The following is an 18,864-nucleotide window of genomic DNA, read 5'->3' on the forward strand; positions in this document are numbered from 1 at the left end:
GATTGTTCTCTACTATGCTAAATTCTGGGAATTTGTTGCATATCAGACTAAACATAAAAGTTGAAAATTCTCAATAAAAACATTATTTAAAAGAACACTGACTGAAATTGTATGTGAAAATTCAATGAATTTCAACAGCCAAATCTCAGACTAGAAATTGGATCAAACTTCAGAAGGGATACTCTGGGCGGAATTTTACTGCCACATCCTCTGGACGTTCATACAATCCCACCCGAGGCCAATGGAGAATACTGTTCTCTGAGCTTCGCCTGCCCCCGGCACTGGGGAGGGCATGCTGGTAAAATTCCGGCCACTATCTAATGAGACCAGTGGCAGGATCACAATGAATTGTTCCACCGATCTCTTTATTAACAGTGGTGAGCTTGGGCACTAATTTTTGCTCAGAGGTTGCAGCAAAGGTGAATTGGATGGGGGATGGCGGGGTTTTCAGTCAGGCAGGGGTGGTGACTGGCAAAAGCCAGGGTTTGAATGTTGAGTTGGCTTGTTCTGCATTAAGTTAACCGTATATTTACTAAGCTTACAATTTTGGTGCTGACTTCCAACAGTCCCTAGAAAAATCATTGATTAGGCCTGAATGTGGCAGATATGAGTCATAGGATCAGGCCAGGCCTTAAAACTGGTATCAGAGAGACTGTTGCCTGTTTTAGAAAACTGCCAGGCATCCTTCTGCCATGAAAACTGACAGGGATCTTCTGCACTGCGGGAACCAATTTGGTGATGAATACATTTCTGGCGATATTCAAGCATAGGAATTAGGTTGCCTCTTTGTACCTATTTTCAGCCCAGAAAATGGGTGCAACATGATCCAATTTTCTCCCTGAATTATTTGACATCTATTCAGAATGAAATGAAGGTCCTTTTGAATGTGCTAATTAATGCACATAAAATCTGCATAATGTAGTAAATCTTTTAACCCTTTCTGAAGGTTTTAAAAAATCATAACTTGCTTAAATGTCATCTTCTTTCTTTGCTACATATGATGATGGTCATGTGACTGTTGTATGCTGTTGTTTTTTATACCTGGATAGAATCTGTGGTAATGAGGTGTGCTACCCAGTGATTCACAAGCCAGAGGTCATAGAGTTATCAGACAGAATTTATTGGGACGTGAGCAATGACATGGTTGGAAACAGAAGCTGGCATAATGTCTGCCCCCAGTCCTGACTTTTCCACACCAACCATGCACTAACTGGCCCAATTATGTCCCGAACACAGGAATCATGGCTTTAGCAGGGTTCAAAGCAGGCTTGGAGGTGGCAATAAGGGTGAACAGATGAGTTGAAGGAGTTGCCATTGGGAGGTTTAAAGGGATGCCAGTGGTGATATTCTGCTCAAAGGAGGGGATGCATTGGAGGTAAAGGTCGGGGGTATTGAGGGGCAGGCAGTGAATGCATAGAGGCCACCTGGATCCTGTCAGCCCCATTGCACATGGTTCCCTGCGAGCCACTAGAGGTTTAGGACAGAGGTTAGAGATTAACCATCTGAAATGGCAGAGAAACATGCATGGAAAACCCATAGTTTAATGATGACTCTCTGCATACCCTCCTCTAGGCTGTCAGTGATCAGCAGGTGGCTTCCCTCATGCATGATGGCAAAAGGGGACTTCTCCAACTGACAAAGCAAGCCTGAATGGAGGTGACAGAGAGAATCAGCCCAATGAGTCTTTCATAGAGGACCCCTTTGCTGGCTCACAGGAAATTCATCTACAAGAAACTCGACTGATACCACCTCCAGATTCAGCTGCAGCCTTCTATTCCTCAATGTATTCATCTGGTACTTTTGGTTTAGTTGTGTTGGCATCACATACTGATATCCATTTCCACTAACATTTATGTGGGTAGTGCTAGCTAAACCAGGCATCATCTACTGAAATAGTATTCTTAATAATGCAAACTTTGAAATGGAAATAATCTAACGGTGGGTCTTGAAGATTTCAAGTAATGAGGCTGTGACTATTTCCTTTAGCAGCTCATCCCACTGTGGGATCGTCCTTGGGAATAAATCCACTGTCTTGGGAACAAATGGTCTTTGCAGTTTGTACGAATGACTATCTCATGCTGGCTTTTATACAGCCTTAGAGCCCTGTGGATCATCCTACCGCAATTCCCATCTGCCCATGGAACTTACATGATCATTAAATCACTCAGGCTGCATATAGTACCAGGGAATTGGTCATTTAATTTCCTCAATGTCTGGATAATTTGCCTGCTGTGGAAAGAAGGTGGATTTTTCACTTTCAGGTCCATCTGCCTTCTTAATATTGGAATTCAACATAATAATGAAAGCACCTTACCCAACATCATTATTCCTGATTTTATGTTGGATTGGGGAGGACATCCATCCACTTGCTGATCGTGAAATTCTGGCCATCGTCATTTAAGCAGGGAGGGAGGCTATTTTGTCCATTGAGTATGTGCTAGCTCTTCAATTGGTCAGTATTGTTTCCCCATATTTCTTCCTAGCCCTGCAAAATTATTTCCTTCAAATGTGCATACAACTTCCTTTTCAGGTCATTGATCATCTCTGCTTCCACCGCCTCTTACGCAATGAATTCCAGGTAATTTGCTGTGCAAAAGTGTTTCTGAACTTTTGCAGCCTTAAGGTAGAGACTCTACTTTCATTTAGAAGGACGTCAATACCTCAGTCACTTCAGATTTCCCTGATGTCCAGTTAGCTGACCATTCCTTTGCTGACAGATTTAAAACTGTTCTTTTCCCCCTACAGCCACCCTGCCCCTTTGCAGTCCTTCCCGCCAAATGCCTCACTTCCCTCTTTCCTCCTAACATCGCTTCCCGGCCATTGCTTAGTCTTTCCCACCCCCTCCCCAGCTTCACTTCCCGTTGGACCCCACCAGTCTTGCTTCCTGTCCAGCCTCACTTCTCTTTCAGTCTCACTTCCCCGCTCCATCATCCATTCCGGCCTGACCTTGCTCCTCGCCACCACCCACCCACCCACCCACCCCTCCCGTCCCTGGCCTCTCAGATGCTGAGTTTTTTCAGCACTTCCTGATTTATGTCAGGTTTCCAGCATCAGCAATATTTTGATTTTAGGGAATTATTTTCTTCCCATCTTCCTGTCATGGAGCTGTACTGTATGCGGTACAATGGCCGTACCAAAAGTTGCAGAATCTCAGTCCCCTTATATTTGGGAGAGAAAATTATTCTCCACTAAGTTATGACTAAATGAACCCCACATTGTGGGCCAATTCAAGACCATAGTGATACTGCATTTCTTCCTTTTGTGCCATTGCTGTTTGTCTTGTGTTAATGTTATTCCACCCACCTGAATCTGTAGCATTTATTCTTCTCCTTGAATTGTCCTTCACAGTTTCCAGCTCCAGCAATTGCAGCTGGCATGCATGTTCTTCTGCTCATTTTCTTAGGAATTAAACAGGCTAATAGTCAGCTGATGCTATTCTGAACCCTTGGGCAGAATTAACTATTGTTGTCCCTTACTGCTCTACTTACTTTAAATTTAAATTGCCAATCTGCAGGTGATCTTTAATCTCGTATAAGATGTCATCACCGTTCAGGCTGAGCTATTTTTTGCTCTTCATTTCCCCAATGTCCGAGATGTAGTGTGAAAAGTGGAAATGATGAAAAATGAATTTGTTTATTTCGAGAAGTATGTTTTTCTCTTGTAGAAAAGCTATGTAGACACTTTGGTGCTGTGTTTGGTGTGAAAAATTGGGCATAAATTGAGCAAAACCAAATCCAGTAGTCCAAAGATGTGTAGTTTAGGTGGATTGGCCATGGGTTGCGGGGGTAGTGCAGAGGTGTGCATCTGGATGAGATGCTCTTTCAGAAAGTCAGTGAGGGTTGATGGGCTGAATGGCCTCCTTCTGCACTGTAAGAAATCTATGGTGTCCAGTGTATAATAAAGAATTACATCACCCAGAATTCACTGAGACAAATCAGTTGGATATTACTCCTACTAAAAAAATCTGACTGGTTAACTTTCCGAATATGTAACTATTGCACAATGTGGGCAAATCAGCAGACTCACCCCTAAATTTTGCAGTAAACACACCCAACTGGTCAATTTATTAATTTCATAAATTCATACTTTTTTTAGATTAGTCCAGATAGGATCACAAATGCCAAAAAACACTGCAAGCTCCAAATGACACTACAAGCTGAGAAAAGCATCTTCACCTAGAAATATTCGGTGTTCTGTTAAAGCAAAGTGCTGTCTTATTAATTCATGCATCCAAATTGGTGAAATTTAGATGCAAGAGACTGAAACAATTTCAGGAGGTCCCACTTTTATAATTATTGTATTAGTTATGATGGTTCCTCTTGCACATATCAACGACAGGCTATATATTATTGAGAGATGAGTCTGAGTAAGTTTTGTGTTTCGTACAAGAATAAAACCGAGAAAGCTTTACATTGTAAAGTCAAATTTAATTACAGCTTTAGTCCAAGATTTCCTACCTGCTGCGATGGCCATCTTTTTGCTCACAGTAACGCTTACTGCTGTACTTGCTGTTACAGTTTTACTTCTAACCTTCTTTCCTGAAAGAACACACATTATGAAACAAAATACTAACTAGAAATATGAATGTTAAATGATACATACAATAACATTGAATTTGCTGATCAGGAACAGGTCATTCAGCTCAAGTTTAGTTTATATTTTTAGTGTCACAAGTAGGTTTATATTAACAGTGCATTATATTACATTCTGGTGCCTGCTCGGGTACACTGAGGGAGAATTTAGCATGGCCAATGCACCTAACCCCCACGTCTTTTGGACTGTGGGAGCGAATCAGAGCACTCGGAGGAAACCCATGCAGACACAAAGAGAACGAGCAGACTCCGCACAGCCAATGGCCCAAGCCGATCATCGAACCCAGGTCCTTGGAGCTGTGCTAACCACTGTGCCACCATGACGCCCCCACAAGTCTATGCTAGTGTTTATAAGAGTCTCCTACACTCTAAGTATCTCATCGGGAGGTTACAGGATAGCTTTCTATTCACTTTTCTCTCATGCACTTACTCAGGGATGCAAAATCTTGCATGAATTGGAAAACGGGATTCTCACCTTCAAGATCTCATTTTCCAATTTTCCTTATCCCTTGCTGATGATATAAGATGGTTCCTGCCCTTTTAAATCCATTTAACTAAATTTAAATATATTTAAAGGGCTTTTCACCACCGTATATTCCCCCCAGGTAAGGAACTCCCAACCAGCTGTTGCGAAACGGCAAGCAGTCAAAGGGAGCCCATTGGGAATTTAAAGGTAAGCATAGCCCTCAGAGAGAGGAACATTCTAGCACTGTTTCTGGCTGTGCCAACCTGGCCCATCTTTGTGGGAGTGGTTTGCTTCTGGAGATATTACCTCATTGCTTGGAGATGCACAGAGTACCAGGGAATCTGGAGAGAAGACTCAGCTGTGCAGCTGGAGAGCTACATGCCTGTTTTATCATTCCAGCCAGCACTCAAATGCAAGATTCCATTCTTAGTTTCCTTTTGAAAGTGTTAAGAAAACCAAGGAATTGCAATAGTTTCCTGTTGGCAATATTCTTGTAATTTTTTAAACTGGTTGGGATGTGCGTGTGGTAATTGAAGCAAGAAACAGGATGACTGTGGTAATCAAAGGAAGAAGAAGTGGGTTTGATATGGTAACGAGCCTAGAGAAACTTCGAACAGATGTTTACATAAGACAATAACAGGAGTAGTTTTGAATGGGTTGTGGTTCAAAGGAGATTATATACAGGTTGTAGAAGAAGAGTGTCGGTAGGTGAAACAAGGACAAGATAAGTTTACATTTCCTTTCTTAGAGGTAAAGTTAACCTTAGAGGTGAAGTGAAGAAATTAACTTAATCAATTCTAGGAGAGTGCACGATGGCACATCGGTGAGCACTGCTGCCCCTCAGGACCCAAGTTAAATTCCTGTCTCGGGTTACTGTCTGTGCCGAGTTTGCACATTCTCCCCTTGTCTGCACGGGTTTCCTTTGGGTGCTCCGGTTTCCTCCCACGCTCCAAAGATGCATGCTGAATTGCCCCTTAGTGTCCAGGGATTACCAGGGTTAATACGTGGAGTCATAGGGATAGAGCCTTGGTGGCTTATTGTTGGTGTGAGCTTGATGGGCTGAATAGCCTCCTTCTGCACTATAGAGGTTCTATGAAGATTCTGGGTGGGACAATGGAAAAATCAAAGGCAAATAGCATATTTAAGGAGAACTGAAACCTATGGGTAGTTACTGTTTTATATCTCAGCAGCCAGCAGGAATAACTGGTCAACTCTCAGTAGGCAGTGTGAACAAATCCAGACCTGAAGAATCAGTTGCAGTTAACCTCAGTGGATGCTCCAAGAGAAATTAAAGGCCTTCTGTGGTTAAATTACTGGACTTTACAGCCTTTAAAATCCTTTAAAAGGTTGCTGAACAGATAAAGGAAAAGTTTAGCTTTGAAAGTAATTAAATCAAGATTGTTTGAAACTGTTTTAAAATATTGTGTGAAGCCATTGATGTGTAAGTGCAATTCTTTTTTTTATTTCTTAACAAAAACTTATTTTACTATAAGATCACCACATATAGTCAGGACATCATTGCTGAATTTCAGAACATCTCCTCGTATTATACAAATTGCAGAAAAAAAACATATTGGCAATTGTTTCAAGTTTTTCTTCTGGGATTTGAGCAGTTCAACATTTACTATTAGCTGTGCAATCACAAAAACCCCTGAGCTATTCACCTCTAGCACTTGTTGTGGTATTAAATTCTATATTTTATCTACTCTGAGTAAAGAAATTTACCCTCATTTGTCCATTGCATTAATTAGAAAATGTTGTTTTCACACATACACTGATGATACTGAGCTTTCCCTCATCACTAACTCTCTTGACTCCTTTACTGTTGCTAAGTTATCAAGTGGCTTATCCGATAGCAGTAATGGACGAGCAGAAAATCCTTCAACTAAATATTGAGCAGATCAAAGGTATTGTTTTTGATCCCACTCCAAACTTCGAGCTACCACTCCATCCCTCATTCTGGCAATAGTTAAAGATTAAATCAGTCTGTTCACAATATTGGTGTCATATTTGATCCTAAGATGAGTTTCCGACAACAAATTTGCATCATCACCAAGAACACCTACTTCCTCCTATATTCTGGCTGGGAGACTTCACTTCTGTCTCAATAGATTTGTAACTGAAGGACTCATTTATTGCTGGTCTCCCACATTCTACCCTCCACAAGCTTGAGGTCATCCAAAATTCTTGTTGCCTATGTCCTGATGCAGAACAAATATTGCTCACACAACACCTCTGTGCTTGTTGATCTACAATGGTTCCCTGTTAAGCAACAACTTGGTTTTCAGTTTCTCATTTATGTTTTCAAATCCCTCCATGGCATTACTCCTCCCTATCTGGGTAACCACCCTCAGCCCCACAACCCTCCCAAAATATCTATGATCATTTAATTCTAAACCCTGGAATATCGTCAATTTCAATTGCTCCAACATTGGTGGCCATGCTTTCAATTTTAATTTCCCTCCTTATGGTTCCACCTCTGTGCCTTGCTTTTCATTAAAAAAGTCCTTAAAGCCTAATTATTCACCAAGTTTGGTCATGTATCATATTTTGTTTTATTTCTTCTTCTTTGGCAGTCCCTCAGGGTCGAGGATGACTTGATTCCATTCCAGGAAGGTGGATTCTGCTGTGGTTGAATAGTCCAACCCTGGAGCCGCAGACTCTGCCACAGGTTTGGCAGGTGGTGTTTGATGAGCTGGGTGAATGGTATGCTCTGTATTCTGCATTCACTTTCCACTATTTACGTTTGGCCTCCACATGTTCCACCAGGTGATGCTTGAGGTGATTGGAGCCTTCGTGGGTGCTGCTTCTCCAGTTTGCACATTCTAACTTGAGTGATTTCCATGTGTTGATGAGGCTGTTTCATCATTTACTTAGGCGAGGCTCTCTCAGTGTCCTTGTAGCATTCCCTCTACCTTCCCAGTGATTGCTTGCCATTGCAGAATTCAGAATAGAACATATGTTTCAGGAATCTTGTGCTGGGAATGCAGACAATGTGGACCACGAATTGCAGCTGTTCACACCTGACCAGTGCCTCAATACTGGGGATAAAAGCAAAATACCACAGATGCTGGAATCTGAAACAAAAACTGAAAGTGCTGAAAGATCTCAACAGGTCTAACAGCATCTATGGGAAGAGAAAAGAGCCAGTGTTTCGTGTCTAGATGACCCTTCATCAAAGCTGGAGCTTAAGTGGCAAATTACTGAGATTTTAAGTGCTGAAATTTTCCAGCATGTTCTGTTTTTGCCTCAAACCTGGGGATATTGGCCTGGGAGAGAATGCTTATGTTGGTATGCCTATCCTTTGCATGGATTTGCAGGATTTTGTACAGACAACATTGGTGATATCTCTCCAGGGATTTGAGATGGCTACTGTACATGGTCTATGTTTCTGATGCATGCCAGAGAGCAGGGACTATGGTTGCTCTGTAGACCATGAATCATAGAATCATAGAACCCTACAGTGCAGATAGAGGCCCTTTGGCCCATCGAGTCTGCACCAACCACAGTCCCACCCTGGCCCTACTCCCATATCCCTACATATTTTACCCGCTAATCCCTCTAACCTACACATCTCTGGGCACTAAGGGGCAATTTTAGCATGGCCAATCAACCTAACCCACACATTTTTGGACCGTGGGAGGAAACCGGAGCACCCGGAGGAAACCCATGCAGACACAAGGAGAATATGTAGACTCCACACAGACAGTGACCTGAGCCAGGAATCGGACCCAGGTCCCTGGAGCTGTGAAGCAGCAGCGCTAACTACTGTGCTACCGTGCCATGAGTTTAGTGCTGGATTTGTGGTCTCAGTCTTTGAACATTCTGTCCTCAGGCATCCAAAAATTGCACTGGTGCATTGAAGTTGATGTCAGATTTCATTGTCAATGTCTGCCCACGCTGAGCAAAGGCTCCCAAGGTGTGGGAAATGATCAACGTTGTCCAGAGACTCACCATGGATCCTGCCGGTTGGAGGGCAATTTTATGTGACAAAAGTGGGCTGGTAGAGAACCTATGCTTTCCAGATGCTTAGTCTGAGGTCCATTCTTTCATATGTCTTGGTGAATGCATCAGTGATGGTTTGTAGTTCAGCCTCTGAGTGTGTGCACACACAAGCATCATCTGCGTACTACAGCTCGATGACAGAAATTATCAGATGATGGGGCAGTGTTCCGAAAGTTCATGCTTTCAAATAAAGCTGTTGGACTTTAACCTGGTATTCTGAGACTTCTTACTGTGCCTACCTCAGTTCAATGCTGGCACCTCCACATCAGGAAATTAGGGTGGCCTTGATTCTGGCCTGGAGGTGTCAGAGGTTGAATCGTTTGCCACTTGTCCAGTAGTTTAGCTCCTCTCCAGTAGGTACCTACCTACCTACTGGAGAAAGTTGGAGAAAAGCGTTGGTGCAATGATGCAGCCCTGTTTGATCCCAGTTTGCACTTGTATTGGGTCCATGGTTGTTCTGATGGTGAGGATCACAGCTTGCATGTCATTTTGAAGCACATGTTTTATTATTTTAAAGGTACAATATAAACATAACTTAATGTAGCTTTAGATTCTCCTACAAGTGGAATTATTCTCTCCACAAAGACCTCTATGAGATCACATACAGGTTTTCTCTTTTCTAAAGAAAAAAGCCCCACTTATGCAATATTTCCCTAGAGCTGCAATCCCTCAGCTCTGGTATCATCCTTGAAAATCTATTTTTGCATTTTCTCCAAAGCTTCAATATTCTTTTTATAATTTGGAGACCAGACTATGCACCATGCCACTGCCATCCCCTGGGGAATTGGTGTAGTTTGCGTAGTGCCACTTCAAGATGGTGCTATGCGAACATTTTGTTTTTCCCCACTATTCTTGCTCTCACCAAGGTCTTATATAAGTTTATTACGCTTCCAAAATTTTAATTCTATAATCCTAGAAATAAAGCCGAGGTCCTCATTAATATTTTTAGTTGCTTTACTGACCTGTGGTGCTGTTTTTAATCATTTGCACACCTGTATCCCTCTAAACCTTTGTTATTCAATCCATGTTAATTTGCCACTTGAATTTTCAAACTGCTTTATTTCTAATATATTCTTGTATTATGTTACATTCTTTCTTAGTATTAGCTATAACTGTTTGGTAACATTGACTATTTCGTTTATTATACTGAGTACTTCCTCCTAAATCATTGTGGAATGCCCAGCTTCTATCTTGGTCAAAGCTAAGTAACTGTCCTTTGTCCATAATATCTGTTGCCTATTTCCAGGTAATGGAAAGTGGGATTAAAATGAGCAGCTAGCTTTCTTTCTCTTTTTCTGGCCGGTAAATACACATTGGCTGGAATCTTAACGTCCTGCCCACAATGCAAGTCGGAGTGGGCGAGGGGTGGAGTATTGACCTCAGGTGGGATTTTATGGTTTCGGGACAAGTGAGAGTACAAAATCACGGGAGCTGAATAGCTTCTTTCTATGTTGTAGCTCATGGTTTAATGGTTCTATCCATCAGGGCAGTTGCTGCAGTATTAACTGCCATGCCTCCAACCTCTCTCATATTAAGACACACTCTTGAGCTTTTTAAATACACTGTTGCCCATACTCACCTGGCACAATTTACCTGCCCGCTCAGCCCTGCAGGGACAGCAAATGGTTGAAGATCATACACATTTCGGATGTATTGGACCTTTTAATTACTTCAACAAGCCAATTAAACATTTTTTCCAACAGAGGAGTGGGCTCCCAACTTCAGGGAAGGATATTAAATTTGGCCCTAACACTTGCATGCAGCTAAATGTACAAACGTACAGAGGGGCACATAAATCAAGTAATAGACACTGCTATGAGAAGACACATATACGAACCACCTATGAGATGTAACTACATACAGAGCAGCACTTGAGCAACAATGCTAAAGAAGAACACTAACCCATGTCTTCCTGAAATGCTATGTAGTAAACAAAATGTCCAGCTGGGTGCTCAGCTGCCCGTCGATACCAAAGTGGGAAATTGTCCATTGTGAAAATGCTATGTTTATCCTGAGTTGTGAGGAACTTCCTGTAAAACAACAAAAATGGTCAAAGATTATCTAGACAACAGCCCAAATTTTAATTCAGGCCTTGACTGCAGGGCCTGAGGATCATTAATGTTTAAGGATGTACTCACATTCACAGCTGATAGGAATATCTAATTTGTTAATGTGTAAGAGAGGAATTTTAACAGCAGGAGACAAAGGAAACAGCCTTTGGCATAGGATAAGGTATGAGATAGGATGCAGTTCATCATTGTCATAGGAAGGAAAAGGAAGACCTGAGCACTGGAGATTCTTTTCCTACTGCTGTATCTCTTCAAAGTTAAAAAAAGAAATGTAACCTATGTTCCCCTCTTTGGATTATGATTCTGTCTTCTGCCAAGTTTCTTTGGCAGGCCCAAAACTGCACACTGCTGCCACAATTGGCAATTCAAATCGTATAAATGTCTAAATGACAAACCCAATAGCAGCTTTTGTACCCTGGCTCAGTGCATGTAGTGCTTTCATCTCTGAGGCAGGTAGTTCAAGTTCCCTCCAGGCCTTGAACATAAAAAATCATGATTGACATTCCAGTGCAGTTCTGATGAAGCACTGCACTCTGAGGTGCCAATTGTTGGAACAGATGTTAAATTGAACCCCATACTCAGGTGGATGTAAAAATCTCGTTGTACTATTTCAAAGAGCAGTAAAGAGAGTAATTTCCAGTGTTCTGGTGTATAATTATCCCTCAATCAACATCACATTACTCAGTGATTATCATAATGCTCTTTGTGGGAGGTGCTGTGTGCATGTTACCTACACTGTTTCCTACATTACTATAACCATATTTCAAAAAGTACTTCATTGGCTGTAAAGTGTTTTGCAACAGCTGATGATCATGAAAAATGCTGTATCCCCAATTCACATATACAGTCACTTCCTTGACCTCCAAGGTAGTGGTCTAGGCCCAACCAACCTCAGCTGCTTCATCAATGGCCTTCCCTCCTTCATAAGGTCAGAAGTGGGGATGTTCGCTGATGACTGCACAATGTTCAGCATCATTTGCAACTCCTCAGATACGAAAACAGTCCATATGCGAATGCAGCAAGACCTGGACAATATTCAGGCTTGGGATGATTCTGGCATTTGCGCAGCAATGACCATCTCCAACAAGAAAGAAGCTAACCACCACTTCTTGACATTCAATAGCATTATCATCATTGAATCTTCACCATCAGCATCATGGGGAATACCACTGGCCAGAAACCGAACTGTATTATACTAGCCAAATGCATAGTGTGGCTACCAGAGCAGATCAAAGGCTAGGAATCGTGAAGTGAGTAAGTCACCTCTTGATTCCCCAAAGACTGTGCACCATCTACAGGGCACAAATCAGGAATGTATTGGAATATTCTTCATTTGCTGGATAAGTACGGTCCTAACAATGCTCAAGAAGTTTGACACCATCCACGACAAAGCAAGTCCACTTGATTGGTACCTCTTCTGTAAACATACAATGCCTCCACCACTGATAAACAATGGCATTTGAGTGTACCATCTACAAGATGCACTGCAGGAACTCACAAAGTTTCCTTCAGCTGTACCTTCCAAATCCACGACCATTACCATCAAGGAGGATAAGGGCAGCAGATATGTGGGAAAACCACCATCTTAAGTTCCCCTCCAAGTCAGTATTCAAGTCAGGGCGGCACGGTGGCACAGTGGTTAGTACAGCTGCCTCACAGTGCCACGAACCTGGGTTTGATTCCCCGCCAGGGTCACTGTCTGTGTGGAGTTTGTACGTTCTCCCCATGTCTGTATGGGTTTCTCCGGATGTTTGGGTTTTCTCCCACAGTCTGAAAGTCATGCTAGTTCGGTGCTTTGACCCAAACAGGCACCGGAGTGTAGCGACTAGGGGAATTTCACAGCAACTTCATTGCAGTGTAATGTAAACCTTACTTGTGAGTGATAAATAATAAATAAATAAATTATCCTGTTGTAGGAATATATCACCCTTTCTTCACTGTCTCAGGGCCAATATCATGACATGCCCCCCCCTAATTGCACTGTGAGTGTTACCTGTACCTCATGAACTGCAGCAGTTCAAGAAGGCCATCATCACCACCATCTTCTGAAGGGCAACTAGATATGGGCAGTAAATGCTGACCTAACCAGTGACACCCACATCCCATAAATTAATTTTGAGACATTTCATGTGGTCTTGCTACCTCCATAGTATTAGTCACTGTTAAGGCCATCACTAATCACCGCCTTGTGTCATTCTCCAGCATCCCTCTTCCACAATCTAACACTACCTCCTTTTGTACCTGTCCCTAAATAAAACTATCCCCAAATTCACTTACAACTGGACTTTCAACATCTTAACCATCTGGCCTCAAGCCCTTCGTTCATCAGAAGTTTTCTGCAGCTATTTATTTACTCAACTTCACCACAACCTTTGATGTCTTAGTTCCCAATAATACCATTAGTGTCTCTCACCCTGCCTATTCCTTTAAGTTCAAGAGAGGCATATTTGAAAGGGTATAGTTGACAACTGGTTGAGACATCCACCGCCAATCTGGTTGGACCACTGAAAACATGATCAGGTCTCGTTCTCAACTGCTAAAACTTCTCACTATCCTAGGATGATCCTGAAACACAAAGATGTTCCCTGGCTTATTTGCTGTGCAGTAAATTATTTTCTTAAACCCTACCCAACATCCCCCCTCCTCCTCCCACCCCCCACAAACCCAGTCTCACTTCCAACAAGTTCAATGAGCTTGTGGATTTATTTGAGACAATTAGCTGCCTCTGCCAAGTTCCCCCTCTTCCACTTGCCCACCAGGTCAAAAATCTTTTACTGCTCCCCTCTAACCCAGCTCTGAATAGTATCTTTTCCTAGTTTCTCCCATCTCCTCTCATCTACGTCTGAATTCATCTAGCACATGACACCCACATTCTGTTCCCACTAAACTCTAAGCTGTTGATCGCACAACTTCCCCACCTGGCCCCAGCGTTTGACCCATCCTTGCAGACCACCATTCCATTTCCAACCTCCCTTTCCCTTTCAAAATCCTTGAAAGTGTTTTTACTTCTGAAATTTATTCCCATTTTTGCCAGAATTCTATGTTTGAATCTGTTCAATCAAGTTTCCGCCCTGCCACATTACTAAAATGGCCACTATCAGAGTCATGAATGACATCTTATGTGATTGTGATAAAGAAAATTTCCCTTCCTTTTGTACCAGTGTGGAGCCTTTGACACAATTGACCAAACCATCCTCCTTTAACACCTTTCCATTGTTGTTTAGATGGGTTGAACTGCTTCATTTGGTTCTATTCTTATCTAATCACAGCCAGCAAACCATTTACAATAGCTTCTCTTCCTGCTGTTGTACTATTATCTCATGTAACCCCCAAGGATCTTTCCTTGCCCCCTCCTATTTCTCTTCCACATGCTGTCTCTTGATGACATCATCTGCAGGCACAGAGTTAGTTTTCACAAGTTTGCTAATAACACCCAGCTCCATTCCACCATCACTTCTCTTGACTTCTCCACTTACGTTTTATCCTTCATTCAGCACTGGATGAGCTGAAATTTCCTCCAGTTAAATATTTGGAAGATAAAACCATTGTTTTCAGTCCTTGCATATGAAATTTATATTAAAATAGAGAGGAAAAAGATCTATTTATATATGGAAATGTAGTCATCTTGTGCAAGGAGAATATCCTATTTGTTGAATAATCTGTTGTGTGTGTGTGCGTGTGTGTGTGTGTGAGTGCCAGGTGGGAGGGGAAGAGGGGGAACATATTCCAATTTCTGGTTAACAAGCAGGCAGGATGAGGAAATATGTGCAAGTGAAATAGTGTGAAATGGTGTGACAAAGATTCCTCTATCTGTGTACTTCTTAGACAATGGCTCGTGATTTCTACACAAAATCTTGACAGTCAAATTTCTAGATTTTCAGAAATAGGTTCCTTGTCATATTGCAGTCACAAGACATGTATATCGATGTATATTTTTACATCCCTGGTTAGGCTGAAACACAGCCTGCTTGATTCTTCGAGAAAAATTCAACGCCCACCCAAATATTTTGGGAGATTTTATTATGTCTGAGTTTCTATCATTTTCCCTGCAGGTGGAGCCATTGCAATTACATAAATACGTAATGGGAGTGGAGTTTCAGAATATTTAATATTTTAAGTTAACCTAATCATGCATGCACATATATGCAGAGTTAGAATTTGGATTAATTTCATGTTATTCAGGTTTTTGCTTTCCTTTTACTTATAAATGGCTTGTGGGTTTATACTGTAGCTAGAAATAATGAAAGGGTTAGAATGGTTCATTCCCAGGATGATTTAGGGTTTAATGTGTCAGGGTATAATTTAGCTGACTGCGCTGTTTAGTTTTTATTGAAGTGCAGGATGTGTAATTCACGCCTGTTGACTATTTTTGTCGCCATGTTGTGAAATGAGAGAGCCAAGACAGTTTCTGAAGATAAGGAACCAAGACAATGAGCTCAGTTGGCTAGTTACACACCTAGAAAATAAATAGATTTGGAAGTTTGTAGAAATTTTCTTTTTCACAATAACAGTTGTCACGCCATAATGAATCAACAAGAGCAGTGCTCATGCAAAGAACCCAAAAGGATCCTCAGCCTTCCTTCAGAAGTTGAGGAGCCAGGATCAAAAGGATTGAGTGTAATGGGGCTATTGTTTATTTTCCTGTATGTCTATTACCTAGAACATTGTGTACATCAGTTGAACGCAAAAAAAACTTTCTTGCGGTGTTCATAAATTCCTCTTTTTGGGGTAACATATCCATTTTCAACATCACAAGCAGGAAACAATGCTGAGATTTTTGCACTCATTTGATTCTGGAGCCTTTCCTATCCATTCTCCAGAAATTTACTGTTACTAAGAACATAAGAAATAGGAACCAAAGTAGGTCATGTGACACCTCAAGCTTATTCCGCATTCGATAAGATCATGGCTGATCTTTGGCCACAACCCTACTTTCCCGACCACTCCCCCCCCACCGCCGTCCCTTGAGTTTGAAAATACATTGATCTCAGCCTTGAATATATCCAATGACTTAAGCATCTATAGCTCTCTTGGACAGAGAATTCAACAGATTCACAGCCTTCTCAGTGATAAGGGTTGGAACTAGTCTTGCCAATTCATAGCATTAAACTTGTTTTACATTTAACATATAAAGTCCAGATATAATGTGATATTTAAGCAGAATCATTGGCATGAATAAATGTAGTTGCACATATTGCAGACACTTAGATGCAGCACCAGAGGCAAAAGTCTTTGACTGTTATTTTAACCCATATAGTGTGAACCACTGTTAGTGACCATGAAGAAATCCCTGGCTTGGACTAGCTGTGGGAGAACCTTATAGTGGCTGGAAATGAGCTGCAGGTAATTAACCTGGGAATGTATGGAGTAAAATCCAATTATATTCTATAGTTGAGAACCAATATGATGCAATTACCTACAGCAGGGCAGTTAAATGCACAGAATATAAATGTACCACAAACCCACAGGTAGCACCTGTACTTGTGTGTAGGAAATATTCATCTTTTCGATAAAAGATGTATAACCATTGAAGTGGTTGCTGCACTTATGCATGACAAATTGGGGCAAGCAGAACCTCAAACAATAATTAAATACATCAGCCAGTAATTAAATGAACACCTCACTTTGACCTCAAAAGCATTCCAGCAGTAACTGGGAGGAACTGGGAGGAACTCTGGAGCCAAGGATTAAATCAAGAAATGCAACTAATCATTCCACCTTCAATACATTCAGTTTAGCTTTATGGGAAGCAAACCACTGAGTATTAATAAACTCAACAAATACTCAAATAAATACAAATTGGACTTCAGAGACAGAGTATTCTCTGAATACAAACATTGCAACTTTGAGTACAGATGCAGGCATATAGGCACTAAATGCACCAAAAAAATTAGGGTTTGGGTTTAGCGCGATAGCCACAAATGAATGAATGAATGAATCCCAACAATAGGTCATCAACCTGAAATGTTGGGTTGACTTTTACACAGATGGCAGAAGAATTGCTGCCAGATCTAAAAGTTAGAGACGACCTTGTTGCAGCTGGTGGGGCGAGACTTGGGAGTCATTTTGCTTGCAGAAGCCGATTAAGTGGCCACAATGGGACCTTGGTCCAATTATGGACAGTGGCCTACCCCCAAGATCTGCCAACCTAACAAGAAAGCTGGCACCTCATCAATGCCATTGCTAGCAGTTGCTGTTGTTGTGGCCACAGCTGAAAGGAGAAAGTGCCTCATTGGCTGGATGACTCTAAAGAAGGGCAAATAGAGTTGAGGAATATTGGAGTCAGGAAGGCAGGACTCAGTGACTGGGATTGGAAAGAAGTTAAGAATTGGCAACATTGCTGCCATGGGTGCCATTGCCACATGGGTGACAGAGTGCCCAGGCAGCAGTCCCCACCCACCTGAGTTGCCTAGAAGACCATCAGGTTTCACTGGCCTTCCCGTGGCATTTTCTATCCTGGATATTGTTCCCTCCCACCCTCTCTTGGACTCCCAGCCCATCTCTCAGAAAATTCTGCCCACTAAGTGTTGCTTTCTCACCGCAAATGCTGCCTTCTTTCTGCAGTACTTTGCTTCTGAATTAATCAATTTGCTTTCCATGACCAGTATGACAGTCCAAGCACCGTCTTGTAACATCACTGGGCTTCATTTATAGCCCTCCTACAAGGTGATAATGAGAAGGAAGTTTCCTAAGAAGGGGTGTGTGGGTCTACTGTCCATTGCTGCCAATGTGGCAATACTCTCTTAGCCTACTGTTGGACAGTCAGAGCTGTCTTGAGTTAAATCAGTATCATATGATATTCAAAGGATCTGAACTACAGTTTCTGGATTAAACTAGTAGGCTCAGAAAGGATAGTAGGACTAGGGGGCACAGCCTCAAGATAAAGGGGGGCGGTTTAGAACGGAGTTGAGGAGGAACTTCTTCACTCAAAGGGTGGTGAATCTCTGGAATTCTCTGCCTGTTGAAGTGGTGGAGGCTACCTCGCTAAATATTTTTAAGACGCGAGTTGATGGGTTTTTGATAAGAGAGGGGATTAAGGGTTATGGGGAGAGGGCGGGAATGTGGAACTGAGCCACGACAGATCAGCCATGATCTTATTGAATGGCGGGGCAGGCTCGAAGGGCTAGATGGCCTACTCCTGCTCCTATTTCTTATGTTCTTATGTTCATAACCAGCATTAGCTGGTGACTCAGCGGAATAAAGGACTCAAAAGTAAAATCTTCTTCACCTTTTGTGTGTTCAGGAGGAGTGGGATTGCTTCTGCAATGACAGCTCATGAATGTCCAAAGCAGCAGTCTCAGATATTTGGTCAAAGAAGTGGTAGGTTGCAGGACTAGGTTGCCAGTACACCTAGCAATATAACAATTCTCCCAGAGACATGGACAGAGAGAAAGCATCATGATACCACAGGGTAGCACAGCATTTCATGTCCCTGGGCCTCAGGTAGCATTGAAATGGAATAGTAAGAAAGAACATCATGAAGGGATACCAGGAGGAATTTCTATTAGAAAAGGGAGGATTTGTTGTAAACATTGATGTGTACTCTTTCTACTTACCACCCACTGGCTGCCTCTCCCACGTAACAACTCTCTCCCTCTCACTGGCTCTCCCACATGCTACCTCTCCATCAGGCTGACTGTCGCCTTTCCAACTCTCTCGCTCATCATTTCTCTACTGTACCCTCTCAATGAACAATGGTCAGGAGAGGGGCAGCAATAGGGACAAAGTGAGT

General features: G+C 42.1%; 1 protein-coding gene across 2 annotated transcripts in view; it reads right to left on the reverse strand.

Annotated features, from left to right (window-relative positions):
* The window catches only part of LOC145344092 (voltage-dependent calcium channel subunit alpha-2/delta-4-like), a 429,967-nt gene that overhangs the window by 225,414 nt on the left and 185,689 nt on the right, over window positions 1-18,864 (reverse strand). For both annotated transcript variants that reach the window (XM_080190916.1, XM_080190917.1), the window contains 2 exons: window positions 10,966-11,093; window positions 4,458-4,538 (listed from right to left, as the gene is read on the reverse strand). In XM_080190916.1, coding sequence (XP_080047042.1) covers window positions 4,458-4,538; window positions 10,966-11,093 — 209 coding nt within the window. The remainder of the gene's footprint in view (window positions 1-4,457; window positions 4,539-10,965; window positions 11,094-18,864) is intronic.

Source organism: Carcharhinus amblyrhynchos, chromosome 6 (genome assembly GCF_965287045.1).
Source record: "Carcharhinus amblyrhynchos chromosome 6, sCarAmb.v2.hapA, whole genome shotgun sequence".
In the NCBI taxonomy this organism is placed as follows: domain Eukaryota; kingdom Metazoa; phylum Chordata; class Chondrichthyes; order Carcharhiniformes; family Carcharhinidae; genus Carcharhinus; species Carcharhinus amblyrhynchos.